Raw genomic sequence first — 13,734 nt, 5'->3', positions numbered from 1 at the left:
TGAGCAAACACTCTAAAAAAATACGTCTTGCAGATGTAATGCAGACGTTAAATGTGTCAGTAATGCCCGCTAACTGTGATCAAGCTTTTTATTTGCAACAAAGTAGTGAGTCGGTCGGCTAAATGTCCATCTAGAAACCAGCTACTATGTTTCAAAACAGTTTAAGATGAGAAATGTATGTTCTGTTGAAAAAATGCATTCATAAACGATCACACAACATTCTCTGGCGTGTTTGCTTCTTACAATATCAAGGATACAAAACCGTAGAATCACTGTGATGTTCACTACACTCTAAAAAATGCTGGGTTAAATACAACCCAGTGCTGGGTAAAATAGGGACAAACCCAGCAATTGGGTTGTTTTGACCCAGAAGGTTGGGTTAAATGTTTAACCCAACCTTCTGGGTAGTAACCCAACCGCTGGGTCAAAACAACCCAATTGCTGGGTTTGTCCCTATTTTACCCAGCACTGGGTTGTATTTAATCCAGCATTTTTTAGAGTGTACAGGGTCTTAACAAGAAATACTCGTCTTACAACTTTTAAGGATGATAGCCTACTTAGAAAGGTCGTATCTCTATTTAGAGGAAAAATCCGAGCCAAATTCTTACCGGTGTTTACAAATGCTACTTTCAGGTTAGTTTTGTGTTGCACCACATATAGAACTGAAATGGCACGTTATCACTTGATCATTTATAGAACTTTGTAAACATGTATTTTAATGAGGGTCGTCGTCACAAAGGATGTAAAACAAGTTTTAGACCAAATGCATTTGATGAATTTAGGTGTTCCCGAGACTGAAACGCTTATTTGATCCTATACTGTTGCTGAAAACCATTTTAATTAACAAATAGCGCCACCTGGCGGACAGTGAATTAATTAGTTTGAATAGATTTCGCTCAATTTTGACAAGACAGCGACATCTAGCGAGAAACAAATGTAACTACAATAACCTATATGCTTAGTAGCTTTAAACGCCATTTTTAAACCGGTTTCCAGAAAACAGATATGCATTTTCATTATGGTAATTGCCATTGAAGAGCACTTTATTATACTTTGCTTATATTAGAAAGCATCTATAAATTGCTGAGATGATCATTGGATAATGGTATGTTAAAATATATTATGTAAGTAATATATACCACACACACACACACACACACACACACACACACACATTTATTTTTTCTGGACAGTTTATTTTTGTATTCAAAACCATTTAAAACAAAGCATTTTAAGAGTCACTGAATATCCTTCCACGACTGCAGAACATAACTTAATAAACAAGACAAGCTCCGAACACACAGCTCTAAAGAAATCGAAGGTTCACATTGTAGATTTACTCAACATTGTTGCCTTATTTACTTTTTTTTTTCCTAATGACAATTTCATTGCAATTTCCTTTAAAAAACTAAAAATGAAAACACAGTATCTGTACGTTTAAATGCTAACAACATGGTGAAAACCCTTCTGAAAACACTCTTAAGCTGCCTTTTGAGAATGTTTGGTGTTTAAAATCCAAAGATAAACCAAGAAAGAACGAAAGATAGATAAAGCAATAAAACAAACTTTAGGACAAAATTCTTGCGTTTCCGCCAACAGATTTAGCAAGGGCAAACTGTTTTGGCAAGATATAGACGGCTTGATTAAAAAAAAATGGGATACAAATGGATATGAATGAAATATCGTAACTCCTGTCAAATCAATCAGTACATAAAAAGCAAGTCAACTATAAATGTTATTCTTAATATAAAACTTGGTAAAAAATAGTTATTTCAAACTGTACAGTCACCAAGTACATAGAAGGATCAGACACTCGCTAGCTTCTCATTTGGCATCGCCAGCAGCGTCAACCTTCTGTGCCTAGAGGAAAGTGATGAAGAAAAGTCAGTTCACCAGCGATTTGGCTGAGCAATTACCAAACCTTACACGCTCCAATAATTAGTTGCTGTGCATTAGAGCAGATCTAGTGAATCAAAAGCAGAAGTAGAAGCACTTGAGGGTCTGATATTTATTTATTTGTGTATTTATTTAAGTCTCTTCTAACCACTTTACAGACCGACCTGGTCTGCCTTGGCGTCTCCATTTTCAGCAGGGTTGCTGCCCTTCTTCCCCTTGGCTGCCTTCTGTGTGACCAACGACAATAAATATGTTTGCAGATATAATAACATACAATAACTTAGCGGTTTGATGGTTAACACGTGGGCCAGGCATTTTGTCGTCAATGGAACAAATTAAATTACTAAATGATCATATAATATTATTGCAAAGCTGAACATCCTTACCTTAGGGATGGCTTTTTTGGCCTTTGCTTCTGGTTTAGGAGGAGCCGGTTTCTGTAAATCAATTCAGAGATTAATTAGACAAAGAAAACTTTAGCATTAATAGTTTTTTATTTTTTAAAAATAGATCCAAAAATGCAACTTACAGCAGACAACCTCGCGGAGCGTCTTGTTGGCTGCGAAAAATAACACTGAATCAATACCAATCAATGATCTAACACTGATATAAAATGTATATTGTTATATTTCACTGCAAAAAAAAAATAAATGTGTTAATTGTCTATTATAGTGAATATGGCTGATGTAAATTCATGTAAGCATAAGCTTAAAAAAAAGTCAAGTCGCTATTCATCAAGCACAAGCAGGATACATTTCTGCTAAGAAATGTACATAAAATGTTCTTACATCAATTTAATTTATGTAAACATTTTTTTTTTTTACACAGAAATATGTTCTGCTTGAGTTTCATAAGGCTTGCAACTTGAGCAATAAATAAATAATATATAAGACAGTAAAATATAAAAATACATAAATATAATAATATTTTTAAAAAATCGACATAAATGGACAAACCTCCTCCTTGCCTTTGGCGGCCTTCTCACCATCGATCTGAGAAAAGAAAAAAAACACACATTAGTTTTAGAAATCTAAAATATACATATATATATATATATATAAAATGGAAAAAAAAATAAAAAAAACATTCGTCAAAAAAAGAAAAAGAGTACGTTCTCTGCGACAGTTGCGCGCGTTACGTCATAGACGATAAGCCGCAGTTATTTTTCCACAACGGATGACTTTATTTCTGCACCGTCTTCCCGCGCATATTCAAATTCAAATTCAAATCCGGCCTGTCAGTGCGCGCGGGCAAGACGGCTTCCTTTTGTTCGGCTGCATCGCTACGCGCCTTTTAAACGACAGAGGGGCTATTCTCGGCGTACAGTCCCTTTGTTTTCCTCACGAAACCACTGTAACTCGGACAAAAGCACATTTGAACGCTGAAATAAGATGTGAAAATAACATTTACACAGTCCGAACGCGGATAACTAGTAACGCACAGTCTTATGAAGACACAGGTGCTGTAAAGATGGCAGCTTGACGTTTCGAGTAGGCGTCCAGCACATCAACAACGACAGAAGCCGCTTAAGTGACTCTGTATAGCACAAATTATAGTAACGTTAAATAAAACACACTTTAGGACCGAAAATATACGCCCATGTAATCCTATATCAAGCCAAATGAATAACCGCGAGCTCTTTTTCTTGTGAACTTCCAGCACAATCACTCATCTGCAGCGTTAACATGATAATAGTTTATTAAATTTGAAGTTTTTTTGGGTTAATATTAGCAATAGGAGTTCAACCAGACACTCAAGTTCCCTCCTTTTGCATTCTCTAGTGATCAGGCGGGTCTCACAGGATGCTACTGATTTTTTTACTCGAATAGTTTACTCGAAATATTAATGCACATTTACAGGTTACAGTATTTTAAGACGCCCGTGGGGTTTTCAGTTAAAAGTCGTTTTTTTTTTTGCTCGTGTTTTCGCCAGAGCGCGGTAAGATTGAGGGTCCGCCTGACAGTGAATATGTAAAATCGACTGTCCGCCATTATAAAACAACCACACGATCACTGAGGCGATAACAGCAACAAAACATGTAAAAAAAATAATAATACAGACACATATGTACAAATACCAAAATTACATTTATTTTTTTTTTCAGAAATAAAAAATATCAGTGCACCCTTACCTTTCTTTTGGGCATCTTGACTGCAGAAAAACGCCGGAAAAATGTAAAAAAATCGGAATAATTGTGTAAATATTGTGTTCGTGAGCAGCGACACCCTGCACGCCTCACACCGTCTCGTGTAAAATACAATAACGGCGGTATATGTTTTATTAAGTTTTTATATTGGAATTTAAAGATAGAAACCGGTTTAAACCAGATTTTGCATATTCCGTGCAGCGATTGGCTGCGAGAGCGATCACGTATCGGTGGGCGTCGCTTATCTCTTAAAGCAACAATGACCGAATTCCCCGCTCAGGTTTCAGAGCTCAGACCGACGCTGCTGCTCGTCTTGGTAAGAACGGCGCCTCTGCTGGACACAATGGAATTACACCGGAAATTTAATTCAAATAAATAAACGAATACATTACAGACAAAAAAGTGCTACACGGTTATGAACATACACACTCATTATTTATTTACATAACTTTACAGTGTTTATATATACACCTTTTTAGGTGACCAAGTAAAGAATAAATTAAACACAATATGTCAGGTATATGGTTTTGTATTAGCAACACTTCAAAGTTTGAAAATTCAACTTCCAGCAGATCTCTATTACTTTTTAATTAATTTTTCCATCAAGCTTATGGCTTGATTAGTTCTGCTCCCAACCGCAAGAATATGGAAATGATGTTTTTTTTATCAGTATTTTAGTCTTGTTTTCCAGTGCAATCTTAAATCAAAACACACTTGAGAAGCAAAATGGCACAAGTCTTGTTTCATGAGAAATTTATGAAAATCAAGCGAGTTTTTGATCAAAACGAGAACAGATATCTGCGAACAGGCTGAGAAAAATCAACTTCATTCAAAAGGAAAACACATTTTCACACAATTTCTTTCTTTATAAATAAATTCACTTAATTTTCTTCAGTTTCTCAAAACAAGACTTTATGTTAATTTTCAATCTCAAGTAAATGTATCTTGATATAAGGATTTTTAGATATTTGTATTATACAGGTGCATCTCAATAAATTAGAATGTCGTGGAAAAGTTCATTTCAGTAATTCAACTCAAATTGTGAAACTCGTGTATTAAATAAATTCAATGCACACAGACTGAAGTAGTTTAAGTCTTCGGTTCTTTTAATTGTGATGATTTTGGCTTACATTTAAAAAAAAAACACCAATTCACTATCTCAACAAATTAGAATACTTCATAAGACCAATAAAAAAAACTATTTTAGTGAATTGTTGGCCTTCTGGAAAGTATGTTCATTTACTGTACATGTACTCAATACTTGGTAGGGGCTCCTTTTGCTTTAATTACTGCCTCAATTCGAGTTGAATTACTGAAATAAATGAACTTTTCCACGACATTCTAATTTATTGAGATGCACCTGTATTTGTAACAAGACAAAAATACTGAGGCATTTTTGCAACATTTAATGCCACGACTTTATGAATTTAAGACTTTCTGTTCAAAACCTTAATTTAAAAACTGCATGTTGTGTTCACTTGTGTTATCTTTTACTAATATTTAAATTTGTTTGATCTGAAACAAAGTGTAACAAACATGCAAAAAAAAAATCAGGAAGGGGGCCAACACTTTTTCACACCACTATATATATCTATATGTGTGTGTGTGTGTGTGTGCATGATCCAACTCACCCATAAAAAATTATACAAGTAACAGATACACAATTTAAGCGGATACAGGTTTTTAAGATAATGAAAAACATGCATACAAACTTTTTACTGCTACTGTAATTTAACCTTTAGGACATAAATGTAGTCAATTAAAAGATGTAGTCAGTTTTTTTTTTTTGCTCTGTCCTCCTAAAATACTTCCTTGTCTAAATGCTTTCGCTTTGAGTAAATTTTGCTCACAGGCCAGTAATATTTGATTTGTGAATTAATTGTTCTTGAGGCTTTAAGGAGTTTGTTTTTTTTAATCCTGAAAAAAAAACTGAAAAGTAAAAGATCAATCAGATTTAACCTATTGTATTTTCTAGCATTTCTCGTCCAAAAAACAGCCCATGTGGTCAATAAAATTGAATTTATTTGAAGATTTAAGATCATTTCTATTTCGATATCAAGCATACATATCCACTGCCCCATAAAACGGGGTGAAACATCCTTCCAGATCTAAAGTATTTACAGATCCGTAAATAAAAAAACAAGTTCAAAGCTAAGCCATGACAGCCTGGCTGCTTAAATCACTGAAGACAGTGTCTCTCTTGTGCTGAAGGGCGTTGAGAAAGCAGTGAACCCTCTCCTCTCGGCTGGCGGTGTAGTTCAACAGTTCTTTCTGTTGACTCTGGGCATCCATGGGCTTTCCATTCCCACGATGCTGCAGGAGCTCAGCCACACAGGAGCGATCCGCTTCCATCTGCTGGAGCGCTTGGCCTTCTCTGTGCAGATTTCCAGCTTTCTGCAACACACAACATGTGTGCTTATGGAAACATTAATGTAACGCTACTTGTGAATTGAATATAATCGCGTTTATGCTTTTGCATCTGTATTAAACTTTAAATAAAGTTCTGAACTTCCTAAAATGATGTTTTCAGGAAATCATTTAGGGAAACAATCATAGTAACACTTACAAAAACTTACTTGTGCATTAAGCAACAACGGTACGTGCTGTAATACAGTATCCTGTGCCTTCATGCTGAAATGTTCTGACTTGTAGCATAATGCCCTTTTATGTTTTTTTTACAATAAGGTTATATGAATCTAAGAAGCATTTACGACCATGAATGGTCTGAAAAAAAATGTACAAAATCAATGGGCCTCATTCGCTAATAATTGCATGGATTATTTCGTATCTGAATGGACAGAAGAACTTTTAACAAAAAATGTCTGCATATTTGTTATTAACTTTGTTCTAATGTTAATAAATTTGGCATATTCTAAATGATTATTATTGTTTTGAACATTGATAATAATCAGAAATGTTTCTTGAGCAGCAAATCAGCATATTAGAATGATTTCTGAAGATCATGTGACACTGAAGGCTGGAGTAATGATGCTGAAAATTCAGCTTTGATCACAGAAATAAATGACATTTTAACAGATATTCACATAGAAAACAGTTAATTATAATAATATTTCACAATATTACTGATTTTACTGTATTTTTGATCAAATAAATGCCACCCCTAAATGAGTAAAAACATCTGTTTGCAGATTTTACGCACTGTTTCATGCACAGTTAGTGAATGAGACCCAATGTTTCCAGGTAACAATGCAGCAGTTACCTAAATAAGCTGTAAATCACCATAAAAACAGGATGACAATAGAGTTATGGCATACCTGGAGAGATCGATAACTCAGCTGGTACTGCAAAACAGCTTCACATAGATTCCAGAATGAATATTCCGGCCACAGGACCGACTGGAACACTAGACAGGAATATGAGGTCTGCGGAGTGTAAGATAATGCAGGATTATGAAAAACATTAATCATTTCAAAGCTGCAGGGCAATGTAAATACTAAGAGCAATATGAGTTTAATGCACAATGGACAAGGCAGATAGATAACCATAGGACCGGTGCTATTAGTGTTGATTTGATGGGAAATCTCATTGGAAAAGGCAGTGATAAGAATTATTCAGCTCTTAAAACAATAGTTCACCCAAAAATGAAAATTTGCTGAAAAATGTCCTCACCCTCAGGCCATCCAAGATGTAGCTAAGTTTGTTTCTTCATCTGAACAGATTTGTAGAAATGTAGCATTTCATCACTAGCTCAGCAATGGATGCTCTGCAGTGAATGGGTGCCGTCAGAATGAGAGTCCAAACACCTGATAAAAACATCACAATAATCCACAAGTAATCCACACCACTCCAGTCCATCAGTTAACATCTGGAGAAGGGAAAAGCTGCTTGTTTGTAAGAAAAAAAGTAATCATTGAGGCATTTAAATCATTGCTTCGGTCCAAAATATGGGTTTATAATCCATAATAACGCTTCCTCCAGTGAAAAAGTCCATCTCCTGTTGTCTCTCACATCAAAATCCAGCCACATATTTGTTTAGAGCTGCTTTAGAGCTGTTTTGGACTGTTTTGGCTTGTAAACGGTGCTTGATCTGTGCAGATTCAAACCAGACCACTTTTTCACTGGAGGACGCATTATTATGGACAGAGGACTCATATTTTAGCCGGAAGCAACATTTTGAAGTTAAAAATGGCTTAATGATGGATTTGTTTCTTACAAACATGCAGCTTTTGTATTCTCCAGATGTTAACTGATGGACTGGAGTGGTGTGGATTATTGTGATGTTTTTATCAGCTGTTTGGACTCTCATTCTGACGGCACCCATTCACTGCAGAGCATCCATTGCATTTCTCCAGATTTGTTCAGATGAAGAAACAAACTCTTCTACATCTTGAATGACCTGAGGGTCATTCAGCAATTTCCATTTTTGGGGGAAACATTCACTTTATCATATTCACAGAGAAAGACTCAATGTAATTATATGTAAACACAGTTTGTTCCACAGCGAATCAAACTATGACTGCCATCTAACTAAAATCCTGTATGTTTGTGTAAGTGCTGTATTTGTATGGCAAGATAGTGACTAAAAGGAATCTCCATTACCTGCCACAGTAGGAAATCACTAAGGCGCACTTCTCCAGACGTACGGATGAGCAGGTCGGGGTTTGGAGAATTACTGCTATACAGACACTCACTGAGGAGCACCTCAGACACATCACTGACCAATCACACAGAGGAGAACACAATTAATCATATGTTACAGGTCATAAAACTGCTGTTATCCTGTTTTCTCAAACTATGCGAAAAGCAAAGCTTACCTGGGTTTTATCAGGCCCTGCTCCACTCCCCATGCCATTTCCTTCACTGCATTTGCGATTTCATGTCTTGAGGTATATGCAAAGCACACGTTCAGAAAACACCTGCAACATAAGAGAAGAGCAAATGCATCAGATATAGATCATGCTCTAAAACATAAAGAATGTTTTTTAAATCAGAAACTGCAGTTCAAACATTTGGCGTCAGTCATTTTTTTTCTTTTGAAACAAATTAATAGTTTTATTCTGCAAGGATGCATTAAACTGACCAAAAGTAACAGTGAAGACCTTTATAATGTTACAAAAGATTTCTATTTCAAATAAATGCTGTTCTTTTGAACTTTCACAGCACAACTGTTTTCAACATTGATAATAATCAGAAATGTTTCTTGAGCAGCAACGCAGCATATTAGAATGATTTCTGAAGCATTATGTGACACTGAGTGCGTTTACATGCACATTATTAAGCTGATTATGCTTAAGCCGACCGCATGTGGTCACGTTTTCTTTTATCGGAGTAAGGTCATAAACGGCTTAAGCATAAACCGGTCGACACAGGTCGTTTTTTGCCTCTTACCCCGATTTCGCACGGCATATAAATGCATTAACCTGCTTTCTGTCGGCTTATTGAAGTGCGCATGTGCGATGTGACAGGAACGCATCCTTAGTGCAGTAAAGAAAGAAGGAAATATATCACAAACACAGACTCTTTCATGACTCAGAAAATGATAAAAATGTGTTCTCATCTCGTGCAGCAGAAGTGGTTCAGTCACAACGCTGCATCTGTAACTGCATGAGAGGATAATATATGAGCTGTAAGTCTCCCGCTGACATGGTGCAAGCTTTATTTAACATCACAACATGTGGAATACTCAGAGTCAGATACGCAAATGATTGTTTTGAAATCGGGGAAATAACCTGATTTATTAATAAAGTCATGTAAACGCGGTTTACTTGTGTTGTCAGGTTACTGGTGTGCATGTAAACGTGCTTACTGAAGACTAGAGTAACGATGCTGAAAATTCAGCTTTGCACCCCAGGAATAAATTGAATTTTTAAATATTTTCAAATATAAAAACGAGATTTTAAATTGCAATAATATTTCACATTTTTACTGTTTTTACTGTATTTTTGATCAAATAAATGCAGCCTTGGTGAGCAGAAGAGACTTATTTCAAAAACATCCAAAAAAATTTCAGACCTCAAACTTTTGAACAGTATTGTAAATTATAGAGTGCAAAGTGTACTTGTTTATTGAGTAGGGCTAGGCAAAAAACGAGATTTTAAATTGCAATAATATTTCACATTTTTACTGTTTTTACTGTATTTTTGATCAAATAAATGCAGCCTTGGTGAGCAGAAGAGACTTATTTCAAAAACATCCAAAAAAATTTCAGACCTCAAACTTTTGAACAGTATTGTAAATTATAGAGTGCAAAGTGTACTTGTTTATTGAGTAGGGCTAGGCAATATTGAAAAAAAAAAAAAAAAAAGATCTATATTTTGATGAAAATCGAAGGTCAAACATTATAAGGAAAACTAATAAAATAGCATCATGCTGTGCTTACTTGTTGTGTGCTTTAGTTGCCACCACAGCTTTGGCAATAAGCTGCTGCAGATCTATAGGCAGAAGAGTCAGATCTCCCAGCACACGAATACATACACCATGCTTCTCAAGATTCTCCCTAGAAATCAGGACAAATTCACATGTAGATTGTATAGATTTCAATTCAGCCAACAGACAGACGAATGGATCTTGTGAAGGAGTGACTTACTGCTCTGTCAGCAGGCGGCTGAACTTCTGTCTTGCCAGCTCCATCAGACCATCCACCTCCTCTTTGGAGCGCTTGAAGTTCTCAATGCTGAATGCATATACAGTCACCTCATGAATGCCCAGGTTTAGGCACAAGCGGAGCGTCTGTGTTAGTTTAAACAATGTATATTAAGAGATTGAGCATACATATAACACTGTTCGAAATTTGGGATCAGTAAGAGTTTTTGGGAGGAAAAAATTACTACTTTTATTCAGCAAGTATGCAATAAATTGATCAAAAGTGACAGTAAAGACATTTACACTGAATTGATCAAAAGTGACCATAAAGACTTTTATAATCTTACAAAAGATTTCTATTTTTTTTTTTTAAATGCTGTTCTTTTGAACTTTCTATTCATCAAAGTATCCTGAAAAATCAAATGTATCACAGTTTCCACAAAAATATGAAGCAACACTGATAATAATCAGCATATTAGAATGATTTCTGAAGATCATGTGACACTGAAGACTGGAGTAATGATGCTGAAAATTCAGCTTTGATCACAGAAATAAATGACAGTTTACAATATATTCACACAGAAAACAGTTCTTTTAAAATGCAATCATTTTTCACAAACAATATTACTGTTTTTACTGTATTTTAATGCAGCCTTGGTGAGCAGAAGAGACTTCTTTCAAAAACATTAAAAGCATTTTACCGACGCCAAACATTTGAATAGTAATGTAATACAATTTAATGACCAGTGAGAAAACACAAACTGCTGAAATAAAATTAACACTTATTTTACTTAATATTTATTCACAAATCACTAAAATATTTGAAAACAGTTTATCAGTTGATATATGTGACCCTGGACCACAAAACCAGTCATAAGAGTCAATTTTTTAAAATGTATACATGAATAAATAAGCTTTCCACTGATGTATGGTTTGTTAGGATATGACAATATTTGGAGGAGATACAACTATTTGAAAATCTGGAATCTGAGGGTGCAAAAAAATTTAAATATTGAGAAAATCATCTTTAAAGTTGTTCAAATGAAGTTCTTAGCAATGCATATTACTAATCAAAAATGAAGTTTTGATATATTTACGGTAGGAAGTTTACAAAATATCTTCATGGAACATGATCTTTACTTAATATCCTAATGATTTTTGGCATAAAAGAAAAATCTATAATTTTGACCCATACAATGTATTGTTGGCTATTGCTACAAATATACCCCAGCGACTTAAGACTGCTTTTGTGCTGCAGCGTCACATATCTGAAAGAACTGACAGAAAAGGGAATGATTGACACTTAAGTTAATCGGTCAGTCAAATTGGCCAAACATTGGTAAATTAATCCATATCGGTCTGTCATTATCTGCACAGTCACCTCTGCCAGTTTCTCAAAACCCTGCGAGTGACCCTCCTGCCTCTGCACATGCGCTTTTTGGGCGAAACGCCTGTTACCGTCCATGATAAAGGCCACATGTTTGGGCATTGGTCCTGCCTGAGACACAAAGAGAGTTTAAGAAAGTGATTATTTCAATTCGGTTTTCTTTAAAGCTCCTCAGAAAAGCACCTTTAGGATGTTGGCAGTGAGCCTTTCTATAAAGGATAGTTCCCGCTCTCGAATCCACGACATCACAGTGCTTTCTGTGAACAAAAAGAAAAGCGTTACTGCTACAATATACATAACAAAGGCGAGGGTTAAAACACATCTTGTACACAATTTGAACTATAAACCGGCACTTCTTATATTCAAACTTTTGATGCATTGCTATTTTACTTCTGCAGCACTCTAAATAAATCTTGAACTATTTATATGGTTAAATATAATTAAATGCGATTAAACAGAACTTATATGATTAAATGACGTTGATGTCTGTAGAGCAGTGTGGTACGCAGCCAATTTAACATGTATATAATGAAAATATATAATTTATTACAATTAAATAAAAGCAGAAGTGCTGGATTTAGATGAAGACTTGATATATATACACTTATATTTACTCAATTTAAATGACCCAAGCAAAAGTCTATTTTTTTTTTTAAATAACTGACAGAAATAAAATATAGTATCACTATTATATATTACATGATGTCACTATTGTCCTCATGAGATTAATAACATATTAATAAATCATAATGTCTGTCATACTTCTCTCAATATCTCTTGACAGCATGAAAAGGAAAATATATTGCACACAATTCACAACCATTTTTTCCAATTAAACCTTACCAACCTGAAAACACTGACAACTTTAACTTCACCAGTAAATAAACATATCAAATACATGAAATATATTATGATATATAACCAGTTCGTGCTTGGAAGGCACGAGAGCGCACATTCTATCCTAAATACCGCGTCGTAACGATGTTAAAATAGAACCTCACTGTAATCACATTCATTAAAAGGAGGATTTAATTCAAACAAATCGAAATCAGCTTGATTTAAAGCGCTGATACGCGATTCTTTAAGAAATAATAAAGCTAAGCTCCAACTCACTGCCCGGCTGTAGGATGACGTCTTCTTCCTCTGACAGGAAATGACGACACAGAAACGCGACAGCCGCGCGAACGCCATCCGTTATTCGACCAATGCAAAACCTCCCAGCATTCTAAACACATTTTAAACTAGTAACATGAGTAATTTATTTTACAATAAAAAATATGTTCGACATTTCTGTTGTATTATTTTCAGATTTTTTTTTAATTAAATGCAAAAAACTGTGAGGTGCTTAGACAGCACCGTCGCATACTAAAACAATACATTACATATTTGTAATGTCATTTGTTGCACAATAATATAGTTGTTATAGTTTGGAGGAAGTAAGAGTGTCCAGGTAAGATTCACAAGTCATAAAAAAACATACTAAAAAATAATTATAAAAAATAATAATAATTAATTTGTTATTTGTTAATTCATTAACTTTTAGTAGACAAATAAACTTACTATAGTTCTTGTTTCTATTTAGCATATAGTTTAATAATGCTATTTGTAGCAAGACCAAGGTTACAACAAGGATGGGAAATGTAATTTTAAATTTAATTTAACTTATTTTAACTATTTATTTACTATAACGATCTATCTATCTATCTATCTATTTATCTATCTATCTATCTATCTATCTATCTATCTATCTGTCTGTCAATCT

At 34.8% G+C, this 13,734-nt stretch overlaps 2 protein-coding genes across 4 annotated transcripts; both read right to left on the bottom strand.

Annotated features, from left to right (window-relative positions):
* Window positions 1–1,371: 1,371 nt before the first annotated feature.
* Window positions 1,372–4,267, bottom strand: LOC107671477 (non-histone chromosomal protein HMG-17-like). Its single transcript, XM_016464405.1, has 6 exons — window positions 4,028–4,267; window positions 2,853–2,888; window positions 2,426–2,455; window positions 2,283–2,333; window positions 2,061–2,123; window positions 1,372–1,860 (listed from the first exon to the last, which is right to left on the bottom strand). The coding sequence occupies exons 1-6, from the start codon at window positions 4,040–4,042 to the stop codon at window positions 1,825–1,827; spliced, it is 231 nt and encodes a 76-aa protein (XP_016319891.1). The 5' UTR covers window positions 4,043–4,267; the 3' UTR covers window positions 1,372–1,824.
* A 1,777-nt stretch (window positions 4,268–6,044) lies between these two features.
* LOC107671399 (dehydrodolichyl diphosphate syntase complex subunit DHDDS-like) lies at window positions 6,045–13,162 on the bottom strand. Of its 3 annotated transcripts, none has more exons than XM_016464312.1 (9): window positions 13,086–13,162; window positions 12,156–12,229; window positions 11,967–12,083; window positions 10,590–10,732; window positions 10,383–10,499; window positions 8,818–8,919; window positions 8,603–8,717; window positions 7,318–7,425; window positions 6,045–6,436 (listed from the first exon to the last, which is right to left on the bottom strand). In XM_016464312.1, exons 2-9 carry the CDS (start codon window positions 12,216–12,218, stop codon window positions 6,194–6,196), a joined length of 1,008 nt encoding a protein of 335 aa, XP_016319798.1. In that variant the 5' UTR covers window positions 12,219–12,229; window positions 13,086–13,162; the 3' UTR covers window positions 6,045–6,193. The 3 variants fall into 3 exon arrangements, with proteins under 3 accessions (XP_016319798.1, XP_016319800.1, XP_016319799.1); XM_016464314.1 differs by lacking the exon at window positions 13,086–13,162 and adding an exon at window positions 12,974–13,064; XM_016464313.1 differs by lacking the exon at window positions 13,086–13,162 and adding an exon at window positions 12,820–12,909.
* Window positions 13,163–13,734: the final 572 nt, after the last annotated feature.

This window comes from Sinocyclocheilus anshuiensis, unplaced genomic scaffold, assembly GCF_001515605.1.
Source record: "Sinocyclocheilus anshuiensis isolate Anshui unplaced genomic scaffold, SAMN03320099.WGS_v1.1 scaffold552, whole genome shotgun sequence".
Taxonomy (NCBI): Eukaryota; Metazoa; Chordata; class Actinopteri; order Cypriniformes; family Cyprinidae; genus Sinocyclocheilus; species Sinocyclocheilus anshuiensis.
Note: the sequence above shows the minus strand (reverse complement) of the source record. Positions and strands in the feature narration are given on the sequence as shown.

What these genes read in the sequence shown, in the direction of transcription:
- LOC107671399 (XM_016464312.1), bottom strand. Translation starts at nt 12,218, where the DNA reads ATGTCGTGGATTCGAGAGCGGGAACTATCCTTTATAGAAAGGCTCACT. An exon ending in TCACTGCCAACATCCTAAAG is followed by an intron (nt 12,084 to 12,155) that starts GTGCTTTTCTGA and finishes TTTGTGTCTCAG; the next exon opens with GCAGGACCAATGCCCAAACA. An exon ending in GTGATTTCCTACTGTGGCAG is followed by an intron (nt 7,426 to 8,602) that starts GTAATGGAGATT and finishes TACACTCCGCAG; the next exon opens with ACCTCATATTCCTGTCTAGT.
- LOC107671477 (XM_016464405.1), bottom strand. An exon ending in CCGCCAAAGGCAAGGAGGAG is followed by an intron (nt 2,456 to 2,852) that starts GTTTGTCCATTT and finishes TATTTTTCGCAG; the next exon opens with CCAACAAGACGCTCCGCGAG. An exon ending in GAGACGCCAAGGCAGACCAG is followed by an intron (nt 1,861 to 2,060) that starts GTCGGTCTGTAA and finishes ACTTTCCTCTAG; the next exon opens with GCACAGAAGGTTGACGCTGC.